The sequence below is a fragment of the Amblyomma maculatum genome, chromosome 5 (assembly GCF_055883805.1).
Source record: "Amblyomma maculatum isolate TAMU_Amacu chromosome 5, ASM5588380v1, whole genome shotgun sequence".
NCBI lineage: Eukaryota > Metazoa > Arthropoda > Arachnida > Ixodida > Ixodidae > Amblyomma > Amblyomma maculatum.
Window position 1 is genome coordinate 73790271 of NC_139348.1, and position 22754 is coordinate 73813024.

A 22754-nucleotide genomic window follows, 5' to 3' on the forward strand; every position below is an offset into this window, starting at 1 on the left:
TCTAAATGTAACGAAGGTCCTTAAGGCATCCATGAACTTTGTCAAAACAAATGAAAAAAATAAAAAATAAAAACAACGCCTGCTTGGCAGCGCGCTGTGCAGACGACACAGCCGCCAACCGACCAAGCGCAACCGGTGACGTTTAAGGCGCGTGACGTAACAGTTGCGAGGGACCGCCCCAGTGCAGGATGTTGTGAGATTTGTGTCGCCTGATCCGAACTCACGGTGCCCGATCTCATTGCAGCTGGTCGCCATGGTGCGGTATTGTTCGGTACCGCAGTGTTTTACATACTGTACGGAGCCAGGCATAAGCTTTCATTATTATCCAGAGGATCAGCAGCTTCGAAAACAATGGATGGTAAACCTTAAAAATGGAAAGGATGCTTCCAGGTACACAATGGTATGCAGCAAACATTTCACTGTAGATGACTTCAAGCTTTTGAAACCGAACAACGAAGGTGAGTGTTGTGATGATTGTCCATGGCTTTTATTTGTGCGGGAGTGATCTGTTACCGTGGAGGTGTACTACGCGCCTAGTGTCGATCTAATCGCGACGCGGGCCTGTCTACGTGACACATGATGCTGTTTACACTATCGTACATTGACTTCCGCGCCTTATATTATGGTCTTTACGCTTCCACGCGCCTGAGCTGTGCTAAGCGGTCGTGCGCGTTCTCCAAAAAGCGACGCTGCTGCTATTTGATATTCTGTAGCAGCCGTAACTTCGTCAGCGCTGTCTTATACTTTGTATTGTTTTTACAACCCGTTTTGCACAATGAAGAGTTTAGGGAGCGCCTTAAAGTTATGATAATGTTTATTTCCGCAGTGGATTTGGCCTTCGTACTACGTGACGGAATCGATCAGTGCCTCCTTGAGTTATCCCTGCCTGCAGCGTTGAGGGTTTTGCCGTTTTGCCTCCTGCCGAACACTCTCCACCATCTCCTGTTCCCTTTTATAGGGCGTAATCGTGACGCTACCTCGCGGCCACCACCAGAAGGTATTCTTAGCTAACGCTCTTCGCGCCAGCGGAGCAGCCGCTTGCAGGCAACTTCCGCGCGTTTTCTATCGTCTGCTAGCAGACGTGCGTGTAAAACTGCTGGACCTACTGCAATGGTAATAAAAACAAATGTATTAAGCAATATTATTAACCAATAATAACACTAAAACTGATGTTAAGTCCTGCCGACGATAGCTCCCACTGCGATTTGTTAGCAGACGACAGGCAGCAATATCTTTAGTTAAAGGATACATTTCCCGAGTTATTTGCGAGAGGTTTGGGGGTACAACTTACATTTTGTTGGTGCGAAAGGCGAAAGGGAATGCTCCATTGGGTACACTTATGCTTCACCAAGACCGTGGCGGGTTGTGTTACCCAACGCCAGAGCTCGTTCGGGTACTCCACACCTTAAAGGCATTTGTGATACTGTTCAGACAGACAGGAGATTGCTCCAGAAGCTGCTGGAAACTTGCGTGACTTCCTTGCCACTCTTCCTGTTCTAGTGTGTGAACAGTGTGATCAAGGTCAAAGACGGGCGCTTTTAGAACTGATTTGCCGCAAGTTCATGAAGCCACTGTTCATGAATCATGTGGTGGATTTCACCGACCAGAAAGCAGTGGCAAGGATATACGAGAGAAAGCCACTTTCGCACAATGTTTTGAAGTTTCAAGCGTGCTATAGAATGCAGTGCTGACGAAATTCAGTTGACTGACTGCTTATCCCTTTAGTGCAGAGTTCTCCTTGTTGTTCATTGCATAAATTGCCAATTGCCTTGTGTACACATGCAGGTTACATATTCTTTTCGTTGAGATGGTGTTTAAAGTAGGTGAATGCATCTTCTATATCTGTGACAGCGCAAATTCTAACAAGTATCCGAATGGGCAACGACGGGTTAAGATACGACTTGAAAACACATCTCATTGGACGTATAATTAACCAGCGAGATATGGGAGGTGCCTTTGTTAATTTCTGCACGCAAACTTTTAGACTGATCGGTGAAGATGATGATATTCTGAGATGTTTTTCAAACAAGAACGTGCTCTCATGGCGGGCGTCATTGGCCTTCAGACTGAAAATATATATGCATGATGAAAGCGCTGTATGTATACGTGCTACATGCTCTTGAGCATCATTATATGCCGTTTCCTTCGACACATTTGGGACTAACTTGATGTGAACAATGCTGATACGTATGGACATCACCTCGCTATTACATCCATCCACCGAGATGGGAACAACCACCTCTGATCGAGAACAATTATATATGACTGCATTTTATTGTGCCACCCGTCGAAGGACAAATCGCAGCAGCATGCCAAGCCCGGAAGTAATAATATGCTTATGCGGCCGCCCCTTAGGCGTTCAAGCATGATTGACATATCTCTACATACAGATAAAGAAAAGCATTCATGTTTTCAGCCGTTTACATGCATAACATGATAATTGGGACTCCTGCTCAAAGAAAATAATAAATTGTCACAATGTCAGAGTGAATGGACAAATTTTCCCCATGGAAATTATTTGATTATGAGAAGCTTCGACCAGTGTCGTTTGGTTAATGTAGCTCGTTGAACTAAAGCCACAGGAGATATCTGCATACTATGTTCATTTTTCATTCATCATCTGCTCGCTTGTTGATTAAATTGCGCGTGTTCTATAGCTGTCATGCACTTGGTGTTCATTTTGTACTCAAGGCGCAATGAACTGCGCACCGACTTCCTTCCAGGCCGATGCGATCAGCCGGTGAGCTACGAAGCATAACTTTAATCACCTTGAAGATGCTTTAAACCAACAGAAAATAAAAAAAGGGGTATGCGCGTAAAAGCGCACCCGCAAAAAAGCTCCAATGTTGTGTGTGCACATAACACATGTGTTAGTATAGGGCATAACGCTAGCACCATGATGCGGTCTTTTAGCGAAAGACCGGCAATTCAGTGCTGTAGAGACAAGCACGGCGCTGCAGGCACTGTTCTCCAGGAGGTACTGGTTCGATCCCGGGTGCGGCTGCGGTATTTTGATTGAGGCGAAAATACAGAAACGCCCATGTGCTCTACGATGTTAGGGCACTTATAGAGCCTCAGGTGGCCTAAACTGGGTTATGCGATTTTTATTAACTGGAGCTGGCATGAAGTGTTATTCATGGAAGGGGAGTATGAGGAGATCGTATCTGTAAATCAACTGCCTCACTTGCAAACTCCCAGAGGAACAGCATCTCTTGCCTGAAATCCTGCATGAATCTCATAGCCCGTGTGTCGCTTCGGCATGTTAAAACATATTTGATATGCTTGTGTTGCGAATTGCTTTTTAGTTCAACCCAAATCATTTCGTGATGCTTTCTTCTTTTTTTGAAGCGTACCGGCGAAGAATATTGAAGAAGAATGCTGTACCTTCCCAGAATTTGCCACAATGGCGGTTCGACGCCCGAAAGCTACCCCGCAAGCCACCAGGTATATGTTCGATTCTAAAGGCTGCTGACTGTGCTGGCTCTCCTAATGCTAATTGATTTTTGCAGCAAGCAGAATGGTTCACCAAAACCGGTTGGAACTGCAGGAACATATGACGTACAGGGGTGCAGGTAAGCAAGATCACATTGTCAAGACATTACTACTACAGTACTCTTTCCTTCGAGACATTCGCTTCGGATAATCTTGATTTACTAAGAATGTGGCCATTGTTATGTGAAATGTACTCACTGCTGGGCACTGTGCAGGTAGTTCTGGTGTGAATGATGACCACCTTGTTGAAGCTTCCAAGGTGACAGCAGATCAATGTATACTGCAATATCAGCTGCAATAATTGATCTAGCAGACTAAGGACACATGTCATTCATATTTGAAGACCTAATTAGGAAGAGGAAGACTACAACTTACAGGGCAAGGAAGAACACTAAAGCAGCCTGTTGTGTCACCAAATTCTTTTCCATCCTGTGTTGATGCATGAATTTGCTCAAGTCTCATGCCTTACCACAGGTAGCGCATCAGTTTTGTGCAAGGTGCGAAACTGCTAACTCGGTGACTGGCTTTTGTTTTGAAGTGTGTCACTGAAAATAACTTTTAAAGGGGATATCGGAACAAGAGAAACTTCAATAAGTTGAATGGTCGAATAGTCGATAACCAAATTCTGGTCACTGCAGGGAACATATCTGCTTGGTGAAGGCCCTTCCAATACTATCAGCGAGGAGGCGTTGATTGAAGGCATGTTTTTAATATAATTATAAGGATTGAACAAGTAGACTGACATCGGCATTCAGATCATAAACTTGCATGACAAGCTGCTATGTCATTGATATATTAGTTGCTTTCTCTGCATGCAGTTGTGTGATTGAAAGGGCTTTGTAATAAAAAGGACCCTTGGACTATGGCTTTAAAGAGACTATGAAATGGCTAGAAAGGCCACTGATAAACGTTTTGAATGTGTAGATTGAATGCTTCCAAGTATTTTCCTAAAGTACAACTCCGTAGAACAAAGGCAGCGATTTATTATAAATTATTAAAAAGACAGCGTTTTTTGAAATTCACTGGCTGCTCGGTTCTTGCGTGGCGGTGAGGTTTGGAACTATTCTGCCATGAGTACTAATGTCACAACTACAGAGAGCAACAGGCTGCCATTGGCTGCAGCCGCGATGGCCACTACATCATGGACACACTTCCGGTAGCTGTGAAAGTCGTCTGCTCGAGTGCTACATGCACTGCATGCGTGAAGCCCTGAGCTTGGCGCTTCGGTTCGCTACGTTAACCGAGAAGGTGGTGGCGTCTGACCGGGCACGTTGGCTTTCGAGTGTGAAAAACGCACGAGCTGGTCCGATTCAACATCTTAATGATTGTACACTTCTGCTTCTGGTCATATTTCAGGAGCAGCACATAAAATAGGTGGCATCAACCTTTATGTACTGACCGACAACGCAGCAATAGCGTACCGTAGTTCTGTCTCGTCTTTGCAGCATCAATCATTTGTGCGGCGTGTTGATATATAAATAGAACCTGCATCAAGAAAGGTCTGCTTTCGGCTGCATTGCAAATGTACACAAATTTGCACTAGCTAAGTGCAGCACCGGATGCCGTCCAGGTTACCGCAGAGATGCCACCCGCGAGCGCTGCAGCCGACGGCACTCCGGCCGTGCGCTGCTTTCTGGTCGTCGCTAGACCTTGTTTATTTTGCATTAAAGCCATGGCAGGCGACATTTTGGAATGGGCGGCTTCAGTGCATTTATAGCGTAGCTGCTCGCATGCTCCTGTACATGATTTTTGCGTGTAGCTGCGGAAATCGGTGACAACTTATGCGGCTGAACTGCATATGCCGAGCTTCTTTGCTGATGTTTTGCGTCATCGATTCTGGCTCTGGCGATGCATATACATGAGGTAAAACACGTGTGCACATTACGCATTGCCACTTCCTAAACGATGTGTAAAAAGACCTTAAAAAAACCCCACTACACTACCCTTTTGTTAATCACAGTTCTTGAGATTCGCGGACAAGTAATTCATCCTCACCTGAAATCTGATACCCAAACTTTGTAGCGATCTCTTGCAGTGATTAGCACGTGCTCATGTCGATGATATGTGTACATTCCATTCGTTATGCACCACAAGGGATGCATCTTCTCCTGGCTTACAAATATCAAAATTAGTGGGAAAAAAAAAGCAAAGAATCAGCTTTTACAATAAACCAAAGTATTGGGTGGAGTTTCCTTGGTGTCCCTTTACGGAAGAGACTATACTATGAAATTGAGTAGCTCCCCCTGCGTTTGCGCAGAGAATACACTCACGGTGGGGTAGCTCCCCCATACATACTTGTGCTTACAGTGGGGACCCTTTGTTTTCTTTTCTTGGTCCAGGTCATGTGGGAGCATGTCTACAAACACAGGAGCACTGCTCCACCGCCTCCTCTTTGACTAAAATGCTGCAGACAGATCTGGCTCCTACTGTAGACATGGCAGTCGGTCCCTCGCATAGTGTTTGTGGAGTGACTTCGTCAACCCAGACTCTCACGATAACACTGAATAGGGGAACACAGACATGCCCATCAAATTTCGACGACCATCCAAGTTCTTCGGCCATGCCAAGGCTTCAGGGTAAGCAGCTGTGCTTTCACTCTTTTTTTTGGAGGGAGACTGCAGGCAGGTTGAAGTTGGCCTGTATTGATAAACTACTGCATTCGATTGACTTGGAGACCACTGCCAATAAAGGTTCAGCTTTTAAGCAGGCTGCACTGTGAGAGTTTTTCACTAGCCGACTACGCGCTGAGAGTGTTTTTTAGGCACTGATCCGTGAGACTGCACTTCATAGCTTTTTACTTGCACACAGTCATCACAGAGTCCATTTCAGTTTTGACGACATGAGTTTGAACTGAAGGACAGGAAAATTTTCAAACCCCACTTTCTTGGCAATAGCTGTATCGTTTGCTGCCATAAAAACACCCATGCAGCCGGGAAAATAATAAAATCGATTTCTTTTTCGGAGAAAAAAAAAGAAAATAAGAGGGGCGTTGTCCTCATTTGTGTTTGAAATAGAGTTTCATTGTTGATGTTTATCAGCAGAGTCCATATGAGGTGCAACGTTCCACAGAGAAAATTGTGCAAAAAGAGCTAAAGAACGTGCTCATGACAGCTGTGAGCAATGAAGTCTTAAGCCCCCATTAATACCATGTCCTAGGTTGAGCAACTGACAAAAGCATGCACATCCAACTCAGCGTGCCCACTCCATGGCCAGGGTGTGCTGTCCTGACATTTCTCCTCTTCTTCCACTGTGAATGTAACCAGCTACAAGTCAAGAACACAGTGATGAAATTCCTCAAAGGAAGCCGTCCATCCAAAGGCATTGGCAGAGGGGAACCTCTGAGCAACTGAGGCACGAAAGAATTTTTCTTCTGTGCCAGTAAGTCTCAAAGGATGTTTTGTTGGCAATAGTGTTAAATCTTCTGAAGAAAGAAAAAAAATCTGCTCAGCCTGGGGAGACGTAGACAATGCCTGGTGTCTCTCCTTATGGAAGGGGACCAACATAGAGAACTGGTGCCATTAGCTGGAAAGCCTTCTTTGTGTGATAGTATTTACCTGTACTCACCTATGGGGCAGAAACGTGGAAGCTAACGAAAAGGGTTCTACTTAAAGGTCCACGGAAACGGCCCCCAAGAAACCACTGATAAACGTGTTCAGTGTGTAGAACACATCCTTTTGAGCATTAACGCAAAGTATAACTCCTTGGAACAAAGCCAGCGATTTATTATTAATTTTTAAAAACAGCGTTTTTTGAAATTCGCGGGCAGAGATATTGTCGCTTGGCGGTGTCGCATGGAACTATTTCCTAGTCCCGTGACGTCACGGGTCGGTTGACTGGCAAGGCTTGCTAGAAGCTGCCATTCGCTGCGGTCACTGCAACCATGACGTCACGGACACACTTCCGGTAGCTGCGAAAGTCGTCTGCTCGTGCGCTGCTCGAACTCTGTGCGGGCCGTTACACAGCTCGCCGCCCTTATCGGTTAGGTGGCCATTGCCCATTAAGTGCAACAACCGAAGCGACGCAGGGATCGGCAGAACGAAGCTGCATTTACAAATATCTTATTTATATAACGTGTTTTCAGCAGTACCGGAGTGTCGTGCGACGAGGCGTCAACAGCACGGTCAAGCACCGCACGATGGCAGCACCTCCTCGACCGCCGTAAACACCGCCGCTGTGGCCCCTCCTCCCGCAAATCGTTCGCGAACGACACGGCGGATCGTTAGCACCGATGTCCGAAATAGAGCGTGCTAAAATTTGTTGGCGTCTGGAATACTGAGCCGAATATCAAGTATGAAGCCCTCGTGAGGATCGCTGACCAGCAGCAAATTGCTGGTAAGAGCGATAGCCGTGATACAAGCTAGTTTCTGCTCAAGCCAGCTGCCGCTGGAGCATTTCGGCTGATCCGATCTGCTCGTACTAGCTCTGCGATTAATGCGTCGGCAGAGTTAATCCTATAATTATTTTACTATGGCAGGATAGGAATCACTATAAGGCAGTTTCATAAGTAGACGATTTACGACAGCGTTGATCATGTTCCAAAGCGTCGACCGCCGCGACTTCGAAGCGAAACAATAGGCCTAGCGACGACTAGGGACGGTCACGCACGGCGCCAGCGTTCGCCGCACTCGCACGTTCCACCCCCGCGGTAATTGTGTAACGTACTTCAGCCTGCTCGCGGCATCCCGTGCTGCAAGCGTTGCAAACTCGTGTACTTTCATAGCTAAGGCCGCATATTTTTTGACGTTCTGCTCAGCAACAAGCCGTTCAAACGATACTGTTGGCAAGACAAGGCTTCAGTACGCAGTCGCTGCGCTGTCGGCCGTAATCGAAGACGTCGGGCGGCACCATAATCTATACATCGATCAGTAAACGTGATACAGTGGGCAAATGAATAACTGTGAAGCAGACCCGCTCGTACGTTTCGCGCACTCGGGCGCCGACGAGTAGCTTCCGTCAACAGACGCCGTCATAACCTCGGTTAACGCCGCAAACCGAGGTCGTCAAGCTCGGTTTGCGGTAACCGCGGTTAGTGGTGCAACCATGGTTTGGTCCGCCGTGTAACATAGGATAACCACGGGTTCGCGGTTACACTAACCGTCGCTGCGCGAACTGTCGAACTCCTCAGGCGTGTGCGAGCGAGGACGGGTTGGCGCGAGTACGCCAGCGAGCGAGCGCACGGCAACCGGAAGTTCGTTGAAGTGACGTATGTCTGGGCGGAGCTTTGAACTTGCTTGTATTCTTTGTTTTTTTATGGCTCCCTTCAGCGTACGAGTTGAGAGGGAAGATTGGAAGGGTCATTTTTAATCGCCGATATCTCTGGTATTGCAGAAGCTAGATCGAAAATTTTTGCGGGAGAATGATGGGTGGTTCAATAACTATCAGTGTTATGGCGTTGTTTACCCTTCTTTGTGACCCCTTTCTGGGGACCTTTAAGTTGAGGACAACACGGAGGGTTATGGAACAAAAAATGGTAGGGGTAACATTAAGAGATAAGAAGCGTGTAGAGTGGGTCAGAGGAATAACTCAAGTTAATGACATTCTAGTGGAAATCACGAAGAAATGAGCTAGGGCATGGGCAAGTAGGGTGAAGAGAGGATAATCGATGGTTGAAAAGGGTAATAAATGGGGGTGGCGGAAAGGTGGGTGGATGGGTGAGGTTAAGAAGTTCTCAGCATCAAGGGGGTGCAGCTAGTACAGGACCGTGTTAATTGGGGAAATTAGGAGAGGCCCTAGCCCTGATGTGGGTATAGTCCGGGTGATGATGATGATTGGCCGCTGCATTCTGAACTTGTAACTTGCTATAGAAAAACAAAATTTGGTGGAATTGTCCTTGGCGTTTCCTTGAGGGTCTGCTGCTGAGCAATAATCATGTTGTCGAGGCTCTGTATGCTTGTTCGTTTAATGAAAATGGTGTGGTGCCATACAGGTTTCTCCTGTGAGAGATGCGAGAGAGTGTTCTACACACAAGACATCTTGGATGCTCACGAGTGCAGCAAGCAGCACCGCCCAGCTTTCAGCCGGAAGGGGGGCCCCTCCAGCGTGACGATGTACACCTGCGCCTACTGCCCCTACACAAACTTTAAGTAAGCTGGACCACTTTCCCACTGTCCCCGCAGGGGGCACCTGTTAAAGCAGATGTTTGTGTGTACTGTGCGACGCCATGCACCCCGAGCACCCACGCTTAGCTTTGCGTGGTATCGCCGTGTCTGGGGAAAAGGGGATCCTCATGTTTGAGCCGACACTGTGTGTTTGGACCTTTAAGGCCCCTTGGCAGAGGCAACACTCCACTTTGGCCCTGGGCTTCCCATAGACTGCACCTCCGGGCTGACCCACCCGGGAAATTGGCACTCGCCTTTTCCTATTTTCCCCTCCATCTTTCACTTTCCCGTCTTCTTTCTTACAACTTTCCTGTCATCTTTCCCCTTCTTATATATATAATTTGTTCACAGAAAGAGAAAGGTCAGTATCTGTCACACTTGTTTCTGTGGACACCTGAACCGTGCCATGAGGAAAGGGAGGAAGGTGGGAGTGAAAGTGGAAAGAGAGGAAGGGGAGCCATAGTGGAGGGCTGTGGAGTAATCTCGACCACCTGAGGATTTTTAACGTGCGCTGACATCGCACAGCACACGGAAACGCAGCCGCTGCGGTCGGGATCGAAACCGGGAACTCCAGCACAGTAGTCGGACATCTTATCACTGCACCACCACGGCACATTTTTTTTTTTCATGGCGGTGAAGGTTAACCTTGTGTGGCTAAACACCCTGTGTTACGCCATATTTTGTCGGGGTGTACAGCTGGATTGGGCAGGAATGACAAGTTCCTGCCCCATCCCCTCATATGGCTCCATGGTGGGTGGCTGACATCACAGCCGAACATGTACAATTTTTTATGGCTTTGCACCTCGTTCGCACTGATCTCCGGTGCACCGAAGTAGCAGCTCACTTCTTCAAGAAAAACAAAAAAAGTTCGACAAGCTTTCTAAGATTTCACATCATTCATAGTGAACATGCTGAAAAACCGCTCGACTTGTCTCCCTGTTCTTGGTTACCAGGACTTTAACAAATGCCACAGGAGAAGGATATAAGGTAAAAAAGCTAACAAATGGTGACCTTCTTCTTGAAGTGTTGCGTAACCACCAAGAGAAACTGTCAGAAGTTTATGCCTTTGGAGGCATCCCAGTCACAATAAGCCCCCACCATTATTTGAACACCGTCCGTGGCGCTGTTTCGATGATGATTTGAAGTATATAACTGATTAAGAACTTCTGGATGGCCTGAAAGACCAAAATGTTACCAACGTCTACAGAATAAAGGTGAGACACGATGCAAGGAGATACCCACTAAGCACATTGTCCTAACCTTTGCATCGAGCATTCTTCCAGGATTCATAGAAATAGGTTACATAAAGCTCCAACTGGGGCAACACATACCAAACCCATGACGCTGTTTCAAGTGACAACAGTACGACCACGGGTCGCAGAGCTGTTGGGGCCTGCTGACATGCGCTAAATGCTCCTCCCATGAACATGAGTCTGAAGAATGCAAAGCTGAAACATACCTTTGTGCAAATTGTCAGGGAAAACACCCTGCATATTCACTGTCATGCCGAGCATGGAAACAAGAAAAAGAATTTATAACCAATAAATTGAAAGAAAAGTTTACCTTCAAGGAAGCAGGGTAGAAGGTATTTTTCACAGAAACCTTCCTACTCTGTTGTGACCTACGTGTTTAATGCGGACATCCAGCACATCAGAAGATGCAATGGACACTAGTTAAGGCAATCCTGTGCCATTAACTTTGGATGGACGGCACAACTTCACTGATTGACAGAGACAAGAGAAGCCCCTAATGAAGGGGCCCGGAAACAATACCTAGCTTTTAATATCTAAAATACACAATGGCTTTATACACTGGAACTGTAGACTATTTTTAAATAAGCTAAATGACATAAAAGAAATACTAGCCACATTTCCACCTGTAGCATTGAGTTGACAGGAAACAAACCTAGGATCTAAACACAAGAATTATTCAACAACTATGCAGTCGTCCACCGTGACCAAGAGCAGGCACGCAGGCTTTCCGGAGGCATGGCTATAGTAGTCCGAAATGGAGTCGCAGCGCGAGAACTTGAACTTAAAAATAGATTAGAAGCTGTGGCAGTCATCTTTCAAGATTTTAAAACAGTAACACTGCGCTGCATATATATTTATATATAGAAACACATCTTAATGTAACTGTCCAAGAATTGGAGGATCTTTTCGAGCAGCTTTCAGAACCATATCTAATAATGGGACACACATTCCACATTTTGGGATGGTGACAAAACCGATTCCAGAGGCAGTGTTGCAGGAAAAAGCAACTTTGAAAAAATAACCTTAGATGATCTCAGTGTAGACAATCTAAATGAAGCTTTTACAAATTGCATGCTGCCGCCCGCCTAACAATTCCTCAGTCTTCTGGAATAGTAAAGAAGAATAAAGTCTGGTATAACAAAGAATGTAAAGAAGCAAAAAGAAAAGAAAACAAAAAGCCTGGGGAATTTTTCGTCGATACCCCACTCAACACAATTTATTACTTTTCAAGAAAGCTAGTGCCGAAGCCCGATACGTCCGTCGCAACGCAGAAAAATCTTCATGGCAAAACGATTTATCTCCTATAAATAGCTCCACACCATCAAAAGAAATGTGGGAAAAGTCCGGAAATTAAACTGCATCTATTCTCCTTTCACAGTTCCGCTTCTAATGGGCCTTGGTATACAGACAACCATAGAACAACAAGCAGGCATTTTAGGTGAATATTTCTGCGCTGTTTCCAGTTAGTCTTATTATACATAATCATTTTTAAAACACAAAAAGGCAGCTGAGAAACAAAGAAACAAACACTCCATCAGCATATATTACAGGAGTATCTAGCACTAAATGAAAAATACAGGGAATATACATCATTGTAGGAAGTGCAGTGGTACGGAACGATTGGGAAAAAACAGTGCGACTACCTCAGTTTATATGAATTTTTACCGCTGAGTCATATGCAGTGTGTATGGCTATAGAAAGGATAATAAACGAGAACATTAAGAACAGTGCCATTTGCAGATTCTCTACTCGCCTCACTTCATTCGAGAAATGCAGTCAAACCATTAATTGGAGACATATACACAACACAAGAAGGGCCACAACACATGGACTGAGTGTAAAAATTTGCTGGGTTCCGATCCATGTTGGAATAGATGGAAATGTAAGAGCAGATGCATGTGCTGCACAAGCCCAGACTCTAGAGATTAAAAAATTAAACATTCTATCCAAAGACGCAATGACGTTAGTACACTGTAAGCTGAAGGAAAACTGGCAGTCTCAATGAAACGCTGAAGTAAATATTTATTAAGTTACACCTTGTTAAACCTGTCACAACAATGGAAGTCATGATCACACCAAGAACGATTCATCGAAGTCAATTTATGTCGCATTCGTATTGGACATATACACCTCTCACACAGCTTTATCCTTGCAAAAAAAGACACCAGAATGTGACCTGTGTGGTGAAGCACACTATAATTTACCTATTATCCTCATGCATAAAACTAGATAAGCTAAGGAGAAAGCACATTCCGCTGTTTCATTCTGAGTGCATACCGTTTTACTCTTGTTTACTCTTAGGAGAAAATTCACTTGTGGAAATATCTTCTGTGTTTACATATTTAAAAGAGGCCAACATTCTCAGCAAGTTATGAGATTTTAAACATACTCCAAACATTTCTTACAAAGTCAATGATTCCTACCTCGCGGTTGGTGCATGATAGCCTTAGTTGCTTATGCGCCATAAAATACAACACAACTTTTCCACTGTTGCACGTTAGGCCTTTGCCAACAAGTGTACTGGAGCGGTGGTCGCCGGCAAGGCTGACCTCTGAAAAGTGGACAAGACACAAGTAGATGACAGGTACACCATGTTCAACTGCGCACACACAGCATCTGCAATGCTTGTCTATGCAATGCAGGTGCTGCTATGTTTCAGCACTAGTTACGTCTAAGGATGTGCAAATTCTCTTGCATAACATAATAAGCATTTCCATAACTATATTTTCCCAGCTTACAAGGCTATTGCACGAAGAAAAAAAAAAGGTGTAATGGAGCTTTTTAATAAACTCAAACAAAAACTTCAGAGGGTGGGTACTGACCAGCAGTGTTAATTAGTTAATAATATATATTTGTAAGGTTTGGGCTGATTTCTAAAAGCTTGAGAACTCAAGCAGGCATAACAGCAGCCCTAGAACTGCAAGACCAGCCAGGCTCGAGCACCAGGCTCCGACCATGCGGCTCAAGCGTAAGCCCATTTTCTTTGTTACAGTGGTCCCCGGTCAGAAGAGGGGCCATTCTGGCGACTTAAGCAGAAGTGGGAATGCTGCTTCATTTGCTCCGTTCTGCTCCAAACTGCTTTTCCTGCTCCATCCTGCTCCAAAACGCAATATTGCTCCAAAAATGCTTCAAATGGGCTGCCTCGTTGTTTTGTCATCAAATTTAGGGAAATGCAGGTGTGCCACTTGGTGGGTCTTTAATGGTATTGCCTATGAGAAATGCGATTCGGTGCAGTTTTATTAGATGACTACAAGAAGCACAGCATGGTGCCGGTGGCAGCGGTATCTCTCGCATAAACATTTTTCATATACTAGAAGAGCATGGAGCCTATAAATGTTTGTTCACGAGTAAATTTCAAATGAAGTGATTGGCGGGAATTGATTGCCAAAGAAATGCTCTGTGCATGTTACATAGCATTCTCTCGTCTACCACGAGCCGTTAGGAAACTTCTCTGGCTGCAAAGAACTACAGGAGTTGTTCTAATGGTTCTGCTGTGAAAGCAAGCAGGGTTCGATCCCGACCTCGGCGGCTGCGTTTCGATGGAGGCGAAACGAAGAGGCGTCCATGTGCTGTGCGATGTCAGCACACGTTGAAGATCCCCAGGTGGTCGAAATTACTCCGTAGCCCTCCACTACGGCTCCTCTTTCTCTGTCCACTTTTACTCCCACTTCCTCCCTTCTCTTACGGGGCGGTTCAGGTGTCCACAGAAACAAGTGTGACAGATACTGCGCTTTTCCCTTCCTGTCATCTAATTATTATTATTATTATTATTATCCATTGCAGCTGTCATGCCTATTCTAGGCAAAAGCATACTTGAACTGCTATGGGAGTGATGCCATTCAGGTGCCAATCACTAAAGGTGTTCTTAGGAGTGTTGGAAAGCCATAGAGGGCTTATTGCAAGCATGTTTAAATTAAGGAAGGCCCAGCATAGCTCATGTCACTGCCAGAAGGCACTGTCGGAAGGCCGTCAAGTAAGGAACCTGAAGGGGAAGAGGCTATCCTTGAGTGCCAACTACCCTCTCTTAAGGCACTACTGACCAGTCAATTTATCAGTACAGGCATATGATCAAAAAACACATGCACAAGGTAAGGAGGGGAAATGTGCTGCTCATCGTTGTGAACTCTAAACTAGTGGTGGTGCTCGAGCACATCAAAGTGGGCTGCCTCTCAGAATCTATAAAGTCAAAATAGTGAAAAGCTTTTAGTTAAACGTGACGAAGTAACAGGTTCCACTGGCCAGTTGTTAATCGTGCCAGTCTCATCTTTTTTGCTTGTCTTTTCTGTGTTGTCTTTTGGCTGGCTTAAAATTAAACTTGATATTTAGTTAATTGTAAAGCAAGCATTCCATTTGTTGCTAGTTTGTTCCAAAGTTTTACTCAGGTTGTGTTATTTTAAGGATCTGTACATGTTTTGGCGGTTTGTGTTATCTTGTTGAATATGCATGCATACTTAATAAAGCACTGGATATTGAATAAAATGTAATCAGATTGAACGTTTTATGTCAGGAAGCAAAAATTGCCATTATTAAAAGCATTTGAGCCTAGAAACATGCTCCAAAATGTAATTCGAGTGCTCCAAAACTTGTTTTATTGCTGCAAAGCTGCTCCAAACTGGCTTTATTGCTGCTGCCTGAGCTGCTTCAAAATGCTTGAGCCTGCTTCCACTCCTGCTTAAGAGGCCGGCATGACAACCGGGTCATAGTAAGGCTTGAGCCATTTACAGTCTTGCGACTGCAGCGACAGAGATCGGCAGACAGCGTTAGGGGCTCGACGAGGTAGTTCACTGGAGATGTCTATTTCAAGACATGATGGGGACCTTGATATTTGGCAAGGAGTTTCTCGGAGAGGTCCGGTGTACTGGGAGGTATCCATAGCCAGACAAGAGAGCCAGGTGGGAAATTCGGGGCAGGCGGATCTTCTTCGTTGCGGGCTTTTTGGAGGCATTGGGCAGCTGTCGTTAGGGACCGGGAAGTCTGGCGTCAATCTTCAGTGTACTGGGCATCTTGTGAAACAGTGGTGCGTTCAGATGTGTCATGGTGGCAGGTAGCATAGTATCGATGGGGATGGAGGGGTGATGGCTGTAGAGAAGGTAGAAAGAAAACAACGTGTAATAGACTGTGTGGCAGTGTTGTGCGCTCTTGTAATGTACGGAAGAACCTGCTTCCAGTTCGTATGATTCAAGCCGAGCTTCATAGCTAGCATGGCACCCAGAGTGCGCTTAAAACATTCAGCGTTCCCCGGCCTGGCACCCGGCTCTCACAGGGGTGTGCACTTGGAAGAGGCTCCGCAAACCCCGCTGCGCTCCTTCTGGGGCAAAATAGTTTCGAACACTTCAGCCTGCAAAGGTGGTTCGAGTTACCGTGTTTCACGGGGTTCAAAACTGAAAACGAGTCGTTCCTGCTCACGCGAAAACTCAGAAAAGCCTTGCTTCAAGTGTGATACGCTTTAAGCCAGCGTGTCGGAAGACAAAGTTTCACTGTCACTGATGAAGTTCACTTCTCAGAGATCACTGCAGTCCCATGGCAAGTCCGGATTTCCGGCTGTTTGACTTTGCTAGAAAAAAAAAAGGGCCACATAATGGGCTTTTGCTGCGCGAGGCGGACTTGTTGTCCGATGGCGGAACGGATTTCTGCCACATCGGAGCAACTATTTGGGACCTATGACCCCTTTCCCAAACATTTCATCCCAAAGAGCCGAGCACCAGGCCTAGGGAAAGCTTGTACCCATTGAAAAACCAGTGGGTACCCGGCGGCACCAGGGATCGAACCTGTTACCTCCCGAACACGAGGCAGATGCTCTACCACAAGGCCACGCTTCGGTCGTACGCAGTGAAAGTTTGATGAATGACGCTGCACTCTCTGAGCAGAGCTTGGATAATGTCAAACAAAAAGACGCAGCCGCAGTCGCTGAGCAGCTCGGGAGGAGTGCCATGTCATAGGAGGAACTGCTGCAGAAGTAAGGACGCCACATCCTGGGCTGTCGCAGCAGAGAGTGCGGTGATTTCAGCGTACCAGTCAAGTGATTAGTGGCAGCAATAACCCATCGTTTGCCGGATGAAGAGTACAGGAGAGCCTGTCTAAATCAGTGCTGATGCAGTTGAAAGGGCAAGGGAAAGGACAAGGGAGCAGCTGCAACTTTTCAGGTGTATGGTGAGCAGGTGTCTTGCGGCGTTGGCAGTTGACGCCTAAGCGGACATACTTTAAGACAAAGTGTTACATGCCACGTCAGTAGTATTGGGGGCACAGGTGTGCGTACATATTGAAAAGGCCCGCTTGACTGCATTGCAAGTTTGTCTGAAAATATGAACAGGTGTAAGCCCTTGGTTGTCGAGGAGTGACGAGCTATTTTCGTCCATCAGAATGGTAATTCTGGCAGTAGAGCAGGTTGTCGCGTAGTTCGAAATGTGAAGCTTAACGATGCAGGGCGCGCGATGTTCTAATCGCATTGGAGAGAAAGTCCACGAAAGCCCAAATCCGAGAATCTTTACACCGTTCAGAAGGCATACCACTGATGGCGGGAGACTGCAGAAGTCTCGATTCGCAGAGGCTGGAAATTTCGGCTGCGAGCAGAGAGTGAGACTAGGCATCGGCATCCTGATGCTTGCAGCATGACTGGTTGACAACATGAATGTCATATTCTTGGACACGCAGCGCCCATCGGGCCAGGCGACTGGAAGGATCCTTTAACGAAGAAAGCCAACAATGAACATGATGGTCCATAATGACCTCGAAAGGACTGCTGTACACGAAAGCACAAAATCTGCCTATAGCCTACACAATGGCGAGGCATTCTTTTTCAGTTACAAAGTAATTGTGATCAGCTTTGGTAAGTGTGTGGCTGGTATGCGCAACTACGTATTCATCAAAACGAGGTTTGTGCTGGGCAAGCACTGCACCGAGACCAATACCTCTAGCGTCTGTGTGAACTTCAGCTGCAGCCGCTGGGTCGAAATGGTAAAAAATAAGGGGCCGTGAGGAGACAACGTAGGGTGTTGTACGCGTTGCACGCAGGTGACCAAGCTGAAAAAGCGGTATCGCTGCCAAGCAGCTGAGTAAGGAGGGGCAACAAATGATGCGAAGTTACAAATCAACCACCTAAAATAAGAGCAATGCCCGAGGAAACTTTGTAGTTCCTTAGTGGATGATAGCTGGGGAGAGCCGTCACAGCACGAAGTTTAACGGGATCAGGGCAGGCACAGTCTTTTGAGACATGACCTAAAATTTGGAGTTCACGAGCAGCAAAAGTGCATGCTGCAAGATGGTAGTGTAAACAATTTTGCAATACTTCTTGTAGATCCTATAATGTCTTGACAAGCCTCTGCTAGTCTCGCAACAAAGACCGAGATAAAATTTCGCGCATTCATTGTGAGTGCACGGAAAAACCAAAAACTTGAAGGCGTACCACCACAAACCGCACAACACAGTAGTTATGGGCAGTTTTCTCCCTCTGCAATATGGCAGCATACATTTTTAATACTTGTACATTTTAGAAAATGGCAGCACCTGTCTTCAAGCGCCTCTCCTCAGAAAAGCGCGAAATTTTAAATGATTGCTCAGTGCAGTGCACTTACGGCAAAAACCTGACGGGACGGAATTCGGCCATAGTACTCGTACAGCAGAAACATTGAAGGGAATATTGTATGAAAGGCGTGGTAGTTTTTGAATGAGTGTTCAATCACTATTACCCGTTTGCTGGTGTCTTTTTCCTCTCCCGGTTAAATGCTTCTTGCTGTCCGTTGTGTCTGTTATGTCTTGTTAACTGCCCTACTGCCATGCTATTCTCCAGTGTGAGTAGCTGGCACTCTCCTTTTTGTTGTTGTGCCAAAAATGCTCCTTTTTTTCTACTGCCCCAGGAGCGTCATTACGAGGCACGAGAGGACGCACACAGGAGAGCGGCCCTTTGTGTGTCGGCACTGCCAGAAGAGCTTTGCACTGCAGGCAACCCTTCAGGCTCATCTGCAGCAGGTTCACTTGAGAGGAGGGCCGTACAAGTGCCCTCAGTGTGACGAGTCCTTTGGCTGGAGGGCTAGCCTCGACAAGCATCTTCTCTTCCACATGCGCAACAGGCCTCATGCCTGCCCGCAGTGTGGGAAGAGGTTCCAGGAGCGCCGCCATGCCCGGCGACACGAGACGGAGGTGCACTCTGGCCTGTACAAATTGCACTGTCCATACTGTGGCAAAGGTGTAAGCTTCAAGGGCCGGCTGATCAGCCACATGCGTGTACATCATGGTTATGTGGATGAAGAAGAAGAAGTAGGGGAAGAACTGTAGATTCGACTGTTGGCCGAGTTGGTGCATTGATTTTGAAATCCGAATCGCACAATGTACAATGCGGCATTGACAGACATGGGCAGGTCTGTGTCCTCGTTCATATCTGTCGCCATTCATCTTCCACTTCGTGCACTTGAAATTCCAGTAGCGGTGGAAGAACTTGAAAATGGGGCTTGTGGCATTTGGGACAGCTGCCTATGAAAGAAAGAACTGCGCCCCACCGTGGTGGTACAGTGGTTAGGGTGCTAAACTACTGTGCTCAAGGATACAAGATCGAATCCTGGCTGTGGCGGTCGCTTTTCGGTGGAGGCGAAAAGAATGGCTCCCATGTTCTGCATGATATCAGAGCACGTAAAGAATCCATGATGGTCGAAAGTTCCGCAGCCATCTCTCATAGCCTGAGTCACTTTGAGACGTAACTTCATGAACCAAACCAAAGGAAGAACTGCAGAAAAGGACGCATTTCATAAGTGGATGTGAAACATGTCGATGCGTCCGTTCTGTCGTGAAACGTGTTACGTAATCATTAGTTACAAGCGGCGAGTGGTGGTCAGAACTGAGTAGAAGGCAGAAGCACTGCCAAAGCTCTAATTTAATTCCCGGTGTCTCTTCTTACAACCTGCAGTGCAACAGTGTTATTCGTATTTTAAAGGCCCACTGAAAGGGGGCGTCACTGAGGTTAAGAAAAGTCTAAATGCTAATAGTTATTGAATGATTCGTCACCTCGCTTAAGAATTTTTGATCTAGTATGAACAGAACAAGAGCAAGCGAGGATTGAAAATGGCTCCTGAATTTTCCTTCACAATTTTTGTATGACTGAGCGTGCCGCAACGAAAGTGAAAGAATAAAAATTACAGGCCGGGACGTTGTTCCGCCCACAAACATCTCACTGAGCAGTTTGTTTACTTCTGGTTAGAGCGCTCGCTTCTCTTCGGCTACTTCGGTTTCTCTCTGACATGGACCCGAGCTGAAGAAGCGGACGCGCAAAACACGGTGAATGGCTCTGGAGCCACCAATAGAAAGGTGCGGCAGCAGTAATCAGATAATTGGCTATTAGCGGATTTACCCAGATGTGCGCATGGTGACCACTTACGTTGCCTAAAAAGGCCGGATATGACTGCTGCCCGGCCGCTTGCATGTCCGGCGAAATGGGTCAAAGCGGTACTTCGTGGAGGTTGTACAGGTGCACCACAAGTAAAAGGAAATATGCGAGTGGGAGTTGAAATAGAAAAAAGCCATACCAGCGCTCCCTATCAGCAGATGGGATACAGAGAGCGAGGGGTCGTCGGCATATCCGCTGACTCCCCTCGATTACCTAATGCTAGTCTTATTGCCGGCACTGGCGAATCTACGCTGCTTCCACCACTATTCGCCTAGGGCGCTGTTTGTGCTTCATGCAAAGGTTTATTTTGCTTGCCTATGCCTTGCAGAAAAGTTAGCCCCCGGCGGCGTGCATTTTACCTTTTTCAAGTAGTGCTACTGCGCATGCGCAAAGCCTCGTGGCCACCGTTTTCGCTGGAATGCCACGCGGAAATAGGGGGAGGACTTTGTTGCACTTTCTTTTTCAGGAAACAACGTCCCGTCATCGACTCGACAAACTGCTGCACAATAATTGCATGCTGTGCTAGCATCTTCTGGGCCTTCGGAATGGACATATTGTATTGTCCCCGCCTCTGCCAGCTTGCCTCAACAGAAGGCATGGCTAGGTTCGCCAGCTTCCTTTTGTTTTTGTGTGGTTTAACTGTTTAACAGGGGATGGGGAAGTGGGTAGTGTCAAGATATGTTCACAGATGACTCGCATGTCTCTGTACAGGCTAGTCGAGACCAGCCCTGCACTCAACTACTGTTTAGAAAATAAGCCCACCCAACTACTAGAAACGAATTTCTGCAGAAATTCTCGGTAACCCGTCCCATCAATCATACTTTGCTTGCCGGCCGCAAGAGGGGTGCATTGCTGGAAAAAGGTCCATTCACGTCTGCATGTCATGGCATGCAGTTTTAACCAGTTTAGCCACTACTTGTATGCTCAGTATCCAGAAATGTGCATCAAACACAATCACATGAGAAGAAACACAACACACGCGCACACTCCCAACTGTAATATGGATCTGAACACACACTTCCTCTTCACCACTCATCCTCTTCTACACCCAAGTACATCTTTACACACCTCTTCTTTGCCAAGGAGATAGTAGCACTTTCTTCCCTGCAGAACATAAACATCGTCCAAGCATGACAGTCACCAATTCTACACTCAAGTACATCTCCACACACCTCTTTGCGCAGCAGCTAATACCACAATCGTCCCAGTGTAACACAACCATCATCCAAGCAGGACAGTCACAAAGTCCACCACATAGTCACGCACTAGCAAACAACCACCACACATGTGCAGTAAGACGTCCATCCAAAACACTTCACTTGTGAAGTCCCTATCTAAAGAAAAAACTAACCTGTCCAGCATGTCTACGAAGCAATGAAGTACATGAGAATGAGAAGTATATGTACTTGAGGGAAAGAAGGATCAATAACCAAACATGGCCACAATACACAAGAGGTGTCTAAGAGTAACAGCTTTAGGGCCGATAATAAATTTTTTCATTACTCAAGAAGATTCTTCAATAAAAGTAAATTCTTTCCTGCGTAAACACAGTGAGGCTTCACTAACACATATCTTCTTTCTTCCGTATCTTCTGTTTCTTCTGTAGAGGCATTCTGGATGCAGAAGATACAGAAGAAAGAAGACATAAGTGTTAGTGAAGCCTCGCTGTGTTTACGCAGGAAAGAATTTACTTTTATTTGGGAATCTTCTTGAGTAATGGAAAGAATTTAGTAAAGAGGAAAGTATACGACAATTGCATCTTACCTGTACTCACCTATGGGGCTGAAATGTGGAGGCTAACAAAGAGGGTTCTACTTAAGGATAATGTTTATGAAACGAAAATGGTAGGGGTAATAAGAGATGGGAAGCGTGCAGACTGGGTCAAAGAAATAACTCAAGTTACTGACATTCTAGTGGAAATCAAGAAAAAATGGGCATGGGCAGGTCATGCAGTGTAAAAAAAGGATAACCAATGGTCGCGTAGGGTAACAAACTGGATTCCAAGGGAAGGAAAGCGTAGCAAGGGGCAGCAGAAAGATAGGTGGGCGGATGAGGTTAAGAAGTTTGCAGGGGTCAAGTGGATGCAGCTAGCGCAGGACCGGGCTATTTGGAGGAATATGGGAGAGACCTTCGCCCTGAAGTGGGTATAGTCAGGCTGATGATGATGATGACCTGTCTTTCATTTATCCACACTCCGGGGCATTACTATACCCCAAGGAATTTTTATATTCTGCCAGTCTTGGTATCTCACTTGCAGTGCAGCTTTGTATCACTGAAATCGTTGAATACCATCAGACCGTACTTAAGTGCGCTGAAAATAAAGCCGACATCTCCTTCATATTCACGTATATTAACCAATGCATGTAAATCTTCCTGCCTATTAGCTAATAGAGCAATGTCATCTGCATACATTAATCCTGGACATATTTGTTGTACGTCTGTACCACCTAACTTACACGAGGGATTGATTGATTGAATGTCCTTTATTGAATGGGAAGGCTCATGGCCATGGATGGGGATAAAGGGGAGTAGACATAA

General features: G+C 46.0%; 1 protein-coding gene across 1 annotated transcript; it reads left to right on the top strand.

Annotated features, from left to right (window-relative positions):
* The first annotated feature begins 166 nt into the window (after positions 1–166).
* LOC146188512 (uncharacterized) lies at positions 167–20036 on the top strand. The gene is made up of 6 exons (XM_084603822.1): positions 167–458; positions 3349–3444; positions 3510–3572; positions 5832–6068; positions 9419–9575; positions 18697–20036. Exons 1-6 carry the CDS (start codon positions 254–256, stop codon positions 19112–19114), a joined length of 1176 nt encoding a protein of 391 aa, XP_084459948.1. The 5' UTR covers positions 167–253; the 3' UTR covers positions 19115–20036.
* Positions 20037–22754: the final 2718 nt, after the last annotated feature.